This window comes from Curcuma longa, chromosome 12 (assembly GCF_044706935.1).
Source record: "Curcuma longa cultivar G26 ecotype Majalengka, Jawa Barat chromosome 12, ITB_CL_G26_1.1, whole genome shotgun sequence".
NCBI lineage: Eukaryota > Viridiplantae > Streptophyta > Magnoliopsida > Zingiberales > Zingiberaceae > Curcuma > Curcuma longa.
The window spans coordinates 6,488,821-6,502,316 of NC_133872.1; the positions used below are offsets into that span (position 1 = coordinate 6,488,821).

The 13,496-nt window shown below is 40.0% G+C and overlaps 1 protein-coding gene across 1 annotated transcript; it reads left to right on the forward strand.

Moving 5' to 3' along the window:
* The first annotated feature begins 9,199 nt into the window (after positions 1-9,199).
* Positions 9,200-13,193, forward strand: LOC141842811 (protein TIC 214-like). The gene is made up of 2 exons (XM_074730809.1): positions 9,200-11,964; positions 13,181-13,193. The coding sequence occupies exons 1-2, from the start codon at positions 9,200-9,202 to the stop codon at positions 13,191-13,193; spliced, it is 2,778 nt and encodes a 925-aa protein (XP_074586910.1).
* The last annotated feature ends 303 nt before the right edge of the window (positions 13,194-13,496 follow it).

Sequence of the window (13,496 nt, forward strand, 5' to 3'; positions counted from 1 at the left end):
AAACTTATTTTTTACTATTTACTAATGCAGGGGCAACACATGAGGAGTCGAACTTCAACGGGTCATAACTTTTGACTTGGAAATCCGAACGAGGCACGGTCGGATGCGTTTTGAAGCTCTTTCAGAGACCTTTATTCGGTACAGAGTGAAATCAGTACCGTCCCACTTTCGGCCCCATCCGACATCGTTTAGTGCCCCGTCCGCATCTCTAAACTTATTTTTTACTATTTACTGATGTAGGGGCAACACATGAGGAGTCGAACTTCAACGGATCATAACTTTTGACTCAGTAATCAAAACGAGGCACGGTCGGATGCGTTTCGAAGCTCTTTAAGAGACCTTTATTTGGTTCTCGGTAAACCCTGTACAGGTCCACTCTTAGCCCCATCAGACATCATTGAGTGTTCCGTCTGCATCTTTGAACTAATTTTTTACTATTTACTGATGCAGGGGCAACACATAAGGAGTCGAACTTCAACGGGTCGTAACTTTTGACTCGGGAATCAGAACGAGGCACGGTCGGATACGTTTTGAAGCTCTTTCAGAGACCTTTATTTGGTACCGAGTAAAACATGTATCGGCTAACTTTCGACCACATCCGACATCATTTAGTGCTCCGTCCGCATCTCCAAACTTATTTTATACTATTTACTGATGCAGGGGCAACACATGAGGAGTCGAACTTCAACGGGTCATAACTTTTGACTCAGGAATCAGAACGAGACATTATCGATTGTGTTTCGAAGCTCTTTCAGAGACCTTTATTCGGTACTGGTTAAAACACTTACCGGCCCACTTACAACCCCATCTGACATGGTTTATTGCTCCGTCTATATCTCTAAACTTTTTTTTTACTATTTACTTATGCAGGGGTAACACATGAGGAGTCGCACTTCAACGGATCATAAGTTTTGACTAAAGAATCAAAATGAAGCACGGTCGGATGTGTTTCGAAGCTGTTTTAGAGACATTTATTCGGTACCGGATAAAACCCATACAGGCTCACTTTCAGCCCCATTCGACTTCGTTTAGTGCTCTTGTCCGCATCTTCAAACTTATTTTTTACAATTTACTGATGCAGGGCAACACATGAGGAGTCGAACTTCAACGGGTCATAACCTTTGACTCGGGAATCAGAATGAGGCATGGTCGGATACGTTTCGAAGCTCTTTCATAGAGCTTTATTCGATACCGGGTAAAACTCATACCGACTTACTTTCGGCCCCATCTGACATCGTTTAGTGCTCCGTCCTCATCTTTGAACTTATTTTTTACTATTTACTTGATGCAGGGGCAACACATGAGGAGTCGAACTTCAACGGGTCATAACTTTTGACTCGGGAATCAGAACAAGGCGTAGTTGATTGCGTTTCGAAGCTCTTTTAGAGACCTTTATTCGGTACTGGGTAAAACTCCTACCGGCCCACTTTCAACCCCATCCGATATCATTTAGTGCTCCGTCCGTATTTTTAAACTTATTTTTTACTATTTACTGATGCAGGGGCAACACATGAGGAGTCGAACTTCAACGGATCATAACTTTTGACTAAGGAATCAAAACGAGGCACGGTCGGATGTGTTTCGAAGCTGTTTCAGAGACCTTTATTCGGTACTGGATAAAACCCGTACCGGCTCACTTTCAGCCCCATCCGACATCGTTTAGTGCTCCTGTCCGCATCTTCAAACTTATTTTTTACTATTTACTGATGCAGGGGCAACACATGAGGAGTCGAACTTCAACGGGTCATAACCTTTGACTCGCGAATCAGAACGAGGCACGGTCGGATGCGTTTCGATGCTCTTTCAGAGAGCTTTATTCGATACCGGCTAAAACTCATACCGGCTTACTTTCGGCCCCATCTGACATCGTTTAGTGCTCCGTCCTCATCATTGAACTTATTCTTTACTATTTACTTATGCAGGGGCAACACATGAGGAGTTGAACTTCAACGGGTCATAACTTTTGACTCGGGAATCAGAACGAGGCGTAGTCGATTGCATTTCGAAGCTCTTTCAGAACCTTTTTTTACCTTCCCATATAAATTTGAACTTATTTTTTACTATTTACCGATGCAGAAATATGATACAATGAGTCCATACAACAATCATCATATGATTGACTCAGAAGAGGCTCTCACTAACATTTCAGAGACCTTTATTCGGTACGGGTAAAACTCCTACCGGCCCACTTTCGACCCCATCCGATATCGTTTAGTGCTCCGTCCGTATCTTTGAACTTATTTTTTACTATTTACTGATGCAGGGGCAACACATGAGGAGTCGAACTTCAACAGGTCATAACTTTTGACTAAGGAATCAAAACGAGGCACAGTCGGATGTGTTTCGAAGCTGTTTCAGAGACCTTTATTCGGTACCGGATAAAACCCGTACTGGCTCCATTTTCAGCCCCATCCGACATCGTTTAGTGCTCTGTCCACATCTGCAAATATATTTTTTACTATTTACTGATGGAGGGGCAACACATGAGGAGTCGAACTTCAACGGGTCATAACATTTGACTCGGAAATCAGAACGAGACACGATCGGATGTGTTACGAAGCTCTTTCAGAGACCTTTATTCAGTATCGGATAAAACCCATACCGATCCACTTTTGGCCCCATCCGACATCGTTTAGTGCTCCATTCGTATCACCAAACTTATTTTTTACTATTTATTATTCATGGGTAACACATGAAGAGTTAAACTTCAACGGGTCATAACTTTTGACTCGGGAATCACAACGAGGCAAGGTCGGATGCGTTTCGAAGCTCTTTCAGAGACCTTTATTTGGAACTAGGTAAAATCAGTACCGGCTCCCTTTTGGCCTCATCCGAAATTATTTAGTGCTCCATCCTCGTCTCTGAACTTATTTTTTACTATTTACTGATGCAGGGGCAACACATGAGGAGTCGAACTTCAAATGGTCATAACTTTTGACTCGAGAATCAAAATGAGGCACGGTTAGATGCGTTTCAAAGCTCTTTCAGAAACCTTTATTCGGTACCAGATAAAATCTATACTGGCCCACTTTCGACCCAATCTGACATTGTTTAGTGCTCTATCTGCATCATCAAACTTATTTTTTTACTATTTACTGATGTAGGGGCAACACATAAAGAGTCGAACTTTAACAGGTCATGACTTTTGACTTGAGAATCAGAACGAGGCACGGTTAGATGTGTTTCGAAGTTTTTTCATAGACCTTTATTTGGTACCGGGTAAAACTAGTACCGACCCACTTTCAGCCCCATCCGACATTATTTTGTGCCCCGTCCGTATTTCTGAATTTATTTTTTACTATTTATTGATTCAGGGGCAACACATGAGAAGTCGAACTTCAACAGGTCACATAACTTTTGACTCGGGAATCAAAACGAGACACGGTCAGATGCATTTCGAAGCCCTTTCAGAGATCTTTATTTGGTACCTGGTAAAACCCATACCGGCCCACTCTTGGCCCCATCCGACATTGTTTAGTGCTCTATCCGCATCTCTAAATTAATTTTTTTTCTATTTACTGATGCAGGGGCAGCACATAAGGAGTCAAACTTCAACAGGTCGTAACTTTTGACTCGGGAATCAGAACGAGGTACGGTCGGATGCGTTTCGAAGCTCTTTCAGAGACCTTTATTTGGTACCAAGTAAAACCTGTATCGGCTAATATTTGACTCCATCCGACATCGTTTAGTGCTCCATTCACATCTCCAAACTTATTTTATACTATTTATTGATGCAGGGCACATGAGGAGTCAAACTTCAACGGGTCATAATTTTTGACTCGGGAATCAGAACGAGACATAGTCGAATGCATTTTGAAGCTCTTTTAGAGACCTTTTTCGGTACAGGGGAAATCTCTTACCGGCCCACTTTTGATCCCATCCGACAACATTTAGTGCTTGGTCCATATCTCTGAATTTATTTTTTACTATTTACGGATGCAGGGGCAACACATGAGGAGTCGAACTTCAACTGGTCATAACTTTTGACACAGGAACAAGAACGAAGCACGGTCGGATGTCTTTCGAAGCCCTTTTAAAGACCTTTATCCGGTATGGGGTAAAACCTGTACCGGCTCACTTTCAACCCCATCCGACAACGTTTAGCGCTCCTGTCAGTATCTCCGAACTTATATTTTACTATTTACTTATGCAGGGGCAACACATGAAGAGTCAAACTTCAACGGATCATAACTTTTTACTCGAAAATCACAACGAGGAACGGTAGGATGCATTTCGAAGCTCTTTCAAATACCTTTATTCGGTACTAGGTAAAACTCATATCGGCTCACTTTCGGCCCCTTCTGATATCGTTTAGTGCTCCATCCTCGTCTTTAAATTTATTTTTTACTATTTATTGATGTAGGGGCAACACATGAGGAGTCGAACATCAACGGGTCATAACTTTTAACTTGAAAATCTGAACGAGGCACGGTCGGATGTGTTTCAAAGTTCTTTAAAAGACCATTATTCGGTACTGAGTGAAACTAGTACCGGCCCACTTTCGGCCCCATCTGACATCGTTTAGTACCACGTTCGCATCTCTGAACTTATTTTTTACTATTTACTGATGCAGGGGCAACACATGAGGAGTCGAACTTGAACGGGTCATAACTTTTGACTCGGGAATAAAAACGAGACACGGTCGGATACATTTCGAAGCTCTTTCAGAGACCATTATTCGGTACCTAGTAAACCCTGTATAGGGCTACTCTTGGCCCCATCAGAAATCAATGAGTGTTCCGTCCGCATCTCCGAACTAATTTTTTACTATTTACTGATACAAGGGAAACACATAAGGAGTCAAACTTCAACGGATTGTAACTTTTGACTTGGGAATCAGAACGAGGCACGGTCGAATGCATTTCAAAGCTTTTTCAGAGACCTTTATTTGGTACCAGGTAAAACCTGTATCGGCTAACTTTCAGCCCCATCCGACATCGTTTATTGCTCCGTCCGCATCTCCAAACTTATTTTATACTATTTATTGATGTAGGGGCAACACATGAGGAGCCGAACTTCAACGGGTCATAACTTTTGACTCGGGAATCAGAACGAGGCATAGTCGATTGCGTTTTGAAGCACTTTCAGAGACCTTTATTTGGTATTGGTTAAAACTCCTACAGGCCCACTTTCGACCCCATCCGACATCGTTTAGTGCTCCGTCTGTATCTCTGAACTTATTTTTTACTGTTTACTAATGTAGGAGCAACACATGAGGAGTCGAACTTCAACGGATCATAACTTTTGACTGAGGAATCAAAACAAGGCACGGTCGGATGTGTTTCGAAGCTATTTTAAAGACCTTTATTCGGTACCGGATAAAATCTGTACAGGCTCACTTTCAGCCCCATCCGACATCATTTAGTGCTCTTGTCCGTATCTACAAATATATTTTATACTATTTACTGATGCAGGGGCAACACATGAGGAGTCGAACTTCAACGGATTATAACTTTTGACTCGGGAATCAGAACGAGGCATAGTCGAATGCGTTATGAAGCTCTTTCAGAGACCTTTATTCGGTACCAGGTAAAACCCGTACTGGTCCACTTTCGGCCCCATCCAACATCATTTAGTGCTCCATTCGTATCACCAAACTTATTTTTTACTATTTACTAATGCAGGGCAACACATGAAGAGTCGAATTTCAACAGGTCATAACTTTTTACTCGGAAATCATAATGAGGCAAGGTCGGATGCATTTCGAAGCTATTTCAGAGACCTTTATTCGGTACCGGGTAAAACCTATATCGGCTCACTTTCGGCCCCATCCAACATCGTTTAGTGCTCCATTCTCTTCTTCAAACTTATTTTTTATTATTTACTGATACAGGGGCAACACATGAGTAGTCGAACTTCAATGGGTCATAACTTTTGACTTGGGAATCAAAACGAGGCACGGTCGGATGTGTTTCGAAGTTCTTTCAGAGACCTTTATTTGGTACCTGGTAAACCCTGTACAGGCCCACTCTTGGCCCCATCAAACATCATTAAGTGTTCCGTCTGCATCTCCGAACAAGTACCGGCTCGGGAATCACAACGAGGCAAGGTCGGAAGCGTTTCGAAGGTCTTTTAGAGACCTTTATTTGGTACCGAGTAAAACAAGTACCAGCTCACTTTCGGCCTCATCCAAAATCGTTTAGTGCTCCATCCTAGTCTCTGAACTTATTTTTTTACTATTTACTGATGCAGGGGCAACACATGAGGAGTCAAACTTCATAGGGTCATAACTTTTGACTCGAGAATCAGAATGAGGCATGGTCAGATGCGTTTCGAAGCTCTTTCAGAGACCTTTATTCAGTACCGGATAAAACCCTTACTGGCCCACTTTCGGCCCAATCTAACATCGTTTAGTGCTCCATCTGTATCTTTGAACTTATTTTTTACTATTTATTGATGCAGAGCAACAAATGAGGAGTAGAACTTCAATAGATCATAACTTTTGACTCAGGAATCAGAACGAGGCAAGGTCGGATGTGTTTCGAAGCTCTTTCAGAGACCTTTATTCGATATTAGATAAAACTCATACCGGCTCACTTTCAGCCCCATCCGACATCATTTAGTGCTCCGTCCGTATCTCTAAACTTATTTTTTACTATTTACTGATGCAGGTGCAACACCTGAAGAGTCAAACTTCAACGAGTCATAACTTTTGACTCGGAAATCACAATGAGGCACGGTCGGATGCGTTTTGAAGCTCTTTCAAAGACCTTTATTCGATACTGGGTAAAACCCATACCGGCTCACTTTCTGCTCCATCCGATATCGTTTAGTGCTCCATCCTCGTCTTCAAACTTATTTTTTACTATTTACTGATGCAGGGGTAACACATGAGGAGTCAAACTTTAACAGATCATAACTTTTGACTTGCAAATCCAAACGAGGCATGGTCGGATGCATTTCGAAGTTGTTTCATAGACCCTTGTTCGGTACCGAGTGAAACCAGTACCGACCCACTTTTGGCCCCATTCGACATCGTTTCGTGCCCCATCCGAATCTCTGAACTTATTTTTTACTATTTACTAATGTAGGGGCAACACATGAGGAGTTGAACTTCAACGGGTCATAACTTTTGACTCAAAAATCAAAACGAGGCATGGTCGGATGTGTTTCGAAGCTATTTCAAAGACCTTTATTTGATACCTGGTAAACCCTGTACAAGCCCACTCTTGGCCCCACATACATCATTGAGTGTTCCGTCCGCATCTCCGAACTAATTTTTTACTATTTACTGATGCAGGGGCAACACATAAGGAGTCGAACTTCAACGGGTTGTAACTTTTGACTCGGGAATCAGAACGAGGCACGGTCAGATGCGTTTCGAAGCACTTTCAGAGTCCTTTATTTGATACCGGGAAAAACCTATATCGGCTAACTTTCGGTCCCATATGACATCATTTAGTGCTTTCTCCGCATCTCCAAACTTATTTTATACTATTTACTGATGTAGGGGCAATACATGAGGAGTCGACCTCCAACGGGTCATAACTTTTGACTCGAGAATCAGAACGAGGCGAAGTCGATTATTTTTCGAAGCTCTTTCAAAGACCTCTATTTGGTACTGGGTAAAACTCCTACTGGCCCACTTTTGACCCCATCCGACATCGTTTTGTGCTCCATCCATATCTCTTAACTTATTTTTTACTATTTACTGATATAGGGGCAACACATGAGGAGTCGAACTTCAACGGATCATAACTTTTGACTAAGAAATCAAAACGAGGCACGGTCAGATGTGTTTTGAAGTTGTTTTAGAGACCTTTATTCAGTAGCGGATAAAACCTGTACAGGCTCACTTTCAGCATCATCTGACATCGTTTAGTGCTCCTGTCCGCATCTTCAAACTTATTTTTTACTATTTACTGATGTAGAGGCAACACATGAGGTGTCGAACTTCAACGGGTCATAACCCTTCACTCGGGAATCAGAACGAGGCACGGTCGGATGCGTTACGAAGCTCTTTCAGAGACCTTTATTCGGTACCAGGTAAAACCCATACCGGTCCACTTTTGGCCCCATCCGACATCGTTTAGTGCTCCATTCGTATCACCAAACTTATTTTTTACTATGTACTAATGCTAGGGAATATATGAAGGGTCGAACTTCAATGGGTCATAATTTTTGACTCAGGAATCACAACGAGGCAAGGTCGGATGCGTTTCGAAGCTATTTCATAGATCTTTATTCGGTACTAGGTAAAACCAGTACCGACTCACTTTTGGCCCAATTCGATATTGTTTAGTGCTCCATTCTCGTCTACAAACTTATTTTTTACTATTTACTGATGCAGGGCAATACATGAGGTGTCAAACTTCAAAGGGTCATAACTTTTGACTCGAGAATCAGAATAAGACACGGTCCGGATGCGTTTCGAAGCTCTTTCAGAGACCTTTATTCAATACCGGATAAAACCTGTACCAACCCACTTTCGACCTAATTTGACATCGTTGAGTACTCCGTCCGCATTTCCGAACTTATTTTTTACTATTTACTGATGTAGGGGCAACAAATGAGGAGTCGAACTTCAACGGGTCATAACTTTTGACTCAAGAATCAGAACGAGGTACGGTCGGATGTGTTTCGAAGCTCTTTTAGAGACCTTTATTCGATATCGAGTAAAACCCATACCGACTCACTTTCAGCCCCATCCGACATTATTTAGTGCTCCGTCCGTATCTCCAAACTTATTTTTTACTATTTACTTATGCTGGGGTAACAATTGAAGAGTTGAACTTCAACGGGTCATTAACTTTTGACTCCGAAATTACAACGAGGCACGGTCGGATGCGTTTCGAAGCTATTTCAAAGACCTTTATTCGGTATTGGGTAAAACCCGTATCGGCTCACTTTCGGCCCCATCCGATATCGTTTAGTGCACCATCCTCGTCTTTGAACTTATTTTTTACTATTTACTGATGGAGGGACAAAACATGAAGAGTCGAACTTCAACGGGTCATAACTTTTAACTTGGAAATCCGAACGAGATACGGTCGGATGCGTTTCGAAATTCTTTCATAGACCTTTATTCGGTACCAAGTGAAACCAGTACCAATCCCCTTTCGGCCCCATCCGACATCATTTAGTGCTCCGTCCGCATCTCTGAACTTATTTTTTACTATTTACTGATGCAGGGGCAACACATAAGGAGTCGAACTTCAACGGGTCATAACTTTTGACTCGGGAATCATTATCTTCATGCATGAAGATAATAAATTCGGTCGTTTTGGTCGGACTCTATTATGTGTTCATATCGATCTATTATGCGCCTCTGCATCTAGCATTGGGTAGACCTCATACAATAACTGTCCTAGTTCTACCCTATCTTTTGTTTCATTTCTTCTGGAACAATCACAAAAACTTTTTTGATTATGGGTCTACTACCGGAAATTCAATGCGTAATCTCAGCATTCAATGTGTATTCCTGAATAATCTAATTTTTCAATTATTCAACCATTTAATTTTACCAAGTTCAACGTTAGCCAGATTAGTCAACATTTATCTGTTTCGATGCAACAACAAGATGTTATTTGTAACAAGTAGTTTTATTGGTTGGTTAATTGGTTATATTTTCTTCATGAAATGGGTTAGATTGGTATTATTCTGGATACGTCAAAATGTTTCTATTCGATCTAAATCGAATAGGTATAAGTACGAGTACCTTATGGCAGAATTGAGAAATTCTATGGGTCGAATCATTAGTATTCTCTTATTTATCACCTGTGTCTACTATTTAGGCAGAATGCCGTCGCCTATTGTTACTAATAAAATAAACGAAATGGAAGAAAGGAGAGAAAGTGAGGAAGAAAGCGATGTAGAAACTACTTTCGAAAGGAAGGAGACTAAACAGGAACAAGCGGGATCCACCAAAAAAAACCCTTCCCTTTATTGGGAAGAAAAGGAGGATCCGGACAAAATAGATCAAACGGAAGAGATCCGAGTGGAAAAAACGTATCCTTTTGAAAAATCTCTTGTAACTTTTCTTTTCAATTATAAGCGGTGGAATCGTCCATCACGGTATATACAAAATAATCGACTTGCACGTTCTATACGAAATGAAATGTCACAATATTTTTTTTATACATGTTTAAGTGATGGAAAACAAACAATATCTTTTACATATCCACCTAGTTTATTGATTTTTTCAAAAATGATAGAACGTAAAATTTCTTTGTACACGACAGAAAAATTTATCCATGAAGACCTATATAATTATTGGGTTTCTACCAATGAGCAAAAAAAGTACAACTTGAGTAATGAATTAATAAGTAGAATAAAAATTCTAGAAAAAGAAAAAGTATCTCTTACTCTAGATATACTAGAAAAAAGGACCAGATTATGCAATGATGAGAATAAACAAGAATACTTGCCAAAAGCATATGATCCTCTTTTGAATGGCGCATATCGTGGAAAAATAAACAAATTCTATTCACATACAACCATGAATCATTTAATTACTTCGAAAGAAAATTCCACGAAAATAGTTTGGATAAATAAGCTTCATGGGCTATTTTCTATTTCTAATAATTACCAAGAATTTGAACATGAAAAAAATCCACTTAATGAAAAATCACCATGGAATTATATTATTAATTCGTTAACGTCAATTGATCAATTATCTTTTGAGTACATACCCAATTCTCATTTGAAAAAATCTTCTTTATTGGAAGAAGAAATAAAAATAAATTCAGAAAATAAAGCAAAATCTTTGAAATCCGTATTCGATATAATTACAACCAATGGAGAAGAAATCATTGAAGAAGGAGAAGAAATCCTTAAAGAAAAAATCATTCAAAAAATTCCTCAACGGTTATACAAACTAACTGAAGAGTTAGAAGCACTAGCACAGGATGAAGATGAAGAAGATGAACATGAGCAACTAATGAAACAAGATCAGGAAATTCGTACAAGAAAAGCCAGACGAGTGGTGATTTATACTGACTACAGCGTGAATCCCGAGACTAACGATGATGAAATAAACGAGTTGGCTTTGATACGTTACTCACAACAACCTGATTTTCGTCGAGGTCTAATCAAAGGATCCTTACGCGCTCAAAGACGTAAAACAGTTATTTGGAACACATTCCAAGCATATGTAAATTCTCCGCTTTTTTTTGATCGAGTAGAAAACATATTTTTTTTTTCTCTTTTAAACAAGATCGATCAAAATATTAAGTCTATTTTTAGGAATTTTGCGAAGAAAAAACCAAAAACGGAATTAAAAATTGACGATTTTGAGAAAGAAAAGATGAAGAAAACTCTGAAGGCTCTCGATGAAAACGAGAAGAAGAGAGAAGAAGAAAATGAACGAATGGCAATAGCAGAAATTTGGGATAGCGTTATATTTGCTCAAGCAATAAGAAGTTTGATACTCCTGATCCACGCTTTTCTTAGAAAAAACATTATATTGCCTTCATTGATAATAGCTAAAAATGTTGGACGTATGTTATTATTCCAATACCCCGAGTGGTATGAGGATTTTAAGGACTGGAAGAGTGAAATGCATGTTAAATGTACGTATAATGGTATTCCACTATCAGAAACAGAATTTCCTCAAGATTGGTTAACAGATGGTCTTCAGGTAAAAATTCTATTTCCTTTCCGTTTAAAACCTTGGCGAAGATCTAAACTACGATCTCATCATGGAGATCCAATGAAAAAAAAAGTAAAACAAGAAAATTCTAGTTTTTTAACAGTTTGGGGAACGGAAACAGAACTTCCTTTTGGTCCTGCCCGAACCCTACCTTCTTTTTTTGAACCCATATATAAAGAACTAAAAAAAAATATTCGAAAAGTGAAAAAGAATTATTTTCTACCTCTAAAAGTAAAAGTTTCAAAACCATGGGTTATCAAAATTTTTCCAGTTCTAAAACGAATAATGAATAAACTTGAAAAAGTAAACCCAATTTCTTTATTTGAATTCAAGAAGGTGAAAGTATATGAACCAAATGAAAATGCAAAAAAAAAGTTCCAGCCTAGAATTCATCACCAATTTGACGATGAATCTAGGATTCGTCGCCAAATAACGACGAATTTGGCGACGAATTCAAATTCGTCGTCAAATACCCTAAGTTATCACGCGCGGTCCGACCCCACCACCCGATTTCTTCGTTAAACTAGCCAACTTTACGATGAATAAAAGGATTCGTCGCCAAATTAGCGAGCGACGAATCCATTTAATTCATCGCCAAATTGGCGACGAATCCATTAATTCGTCGCCAATGAATCTACATTTTTTCTCACAACCCGATCCCATAACTCCATTCAACGTTAAGTCTACCGAACGTTGCGACGAATTCAAGATTTGTCATCAAATTTGGCAACGAAAACTGAATTCGTCGCCAATTGGCAACAAATGCATGAATTCGTCGCCAACTTTGGCGATGAATCTTAAATTCGTCGCCAAATTTGGACATGAATCTTAAAATCGTCGCCAATTGGCGACGATTTTCACGACAAAAATGAATCCATAGGAAATTGGCAATGAAATAAGTCGCAAATGTTATTGCAAATTGGTGACCAAATTAATTTTCATCGCAGATTTTGTCGCAAATTTATGACAAATATTTTTCGTCGTAAAAGTTGGTTGCTAATACCTTATATTTATGTGGTGGAGGCACGGTCGAATGCATTTCGAAGCCCTTTCAGAGAACTTAATTTGGTACCGGATAAAACCTGTATCGACTAACTTTTGGTCCCATCCGACAATGTTTAGTGCTCCGTCCACATCTCTGAACTTTTTTTTTACTATTTACTAATGCAGGGGCAACACATGAGGAGTCGAACTTCAACTGATCATAACTTTTGACTCGGGAATCAGAACGAGGCATGGTCGGATGTGTTTCGAAGCTCTTTCATAGACCTTTATTCGATACTAGGTGAAACCCATATCGGCCCACTTTTGGCCCCATCCAACATTATTTAGTGCCCCATCCGTATCTCTGAACTTAAGTTTTACTATTTACTGATGCAGAGGCAACACATGAGGAGTCGAACTTCAACGGGTCTTAACTTTTGATTCGGGAATCTGAACGAGGCACGGTCGGATGCGTTTCGAAGCTCTTTCAAAGACCTTTATTCGATGCTGAGTAAAACCCGTACCGGCCCACTTTCAGCCCAATCCAACATCATTTAGTGCTCTATCCACATCTTTGAACTTATTTTTTACTATTTACTGATGCAGGGGCAATACATGAGGAGTCGCATTTCAACCGGTCATAACTTTTGACTTGAAAATCAGAACGAGGCACGGCTGGATGCATTTTGAATCTCTTTCAGAGACCTTTATTTGGTACCAGATAAAACCTGTACCGGCTAACTTTTGGCTCCATCCTATATCGTTTAGTGCTCCGTTCTACATCTCCAAACATATTTTATACTATTTACTGATGTAGGGGACACATGAGGAGTCGAACTTCAACGGATCATAACTTTTGACTCGGGAATCAGAACAAAGCATGGTCGGATGCGTTTCGAAGCTCTTTCAGAGATCTTTATTT

Excerpts from the sequence above, each read along its gene's own strand:
- LOC141842811 (XM_074730809.1), top strand. The coding sequence starts at position 9,200 with ATGAAGATAATAAATTCGGTCGTTTTGGTCGGACTCTATTATGTGTTC.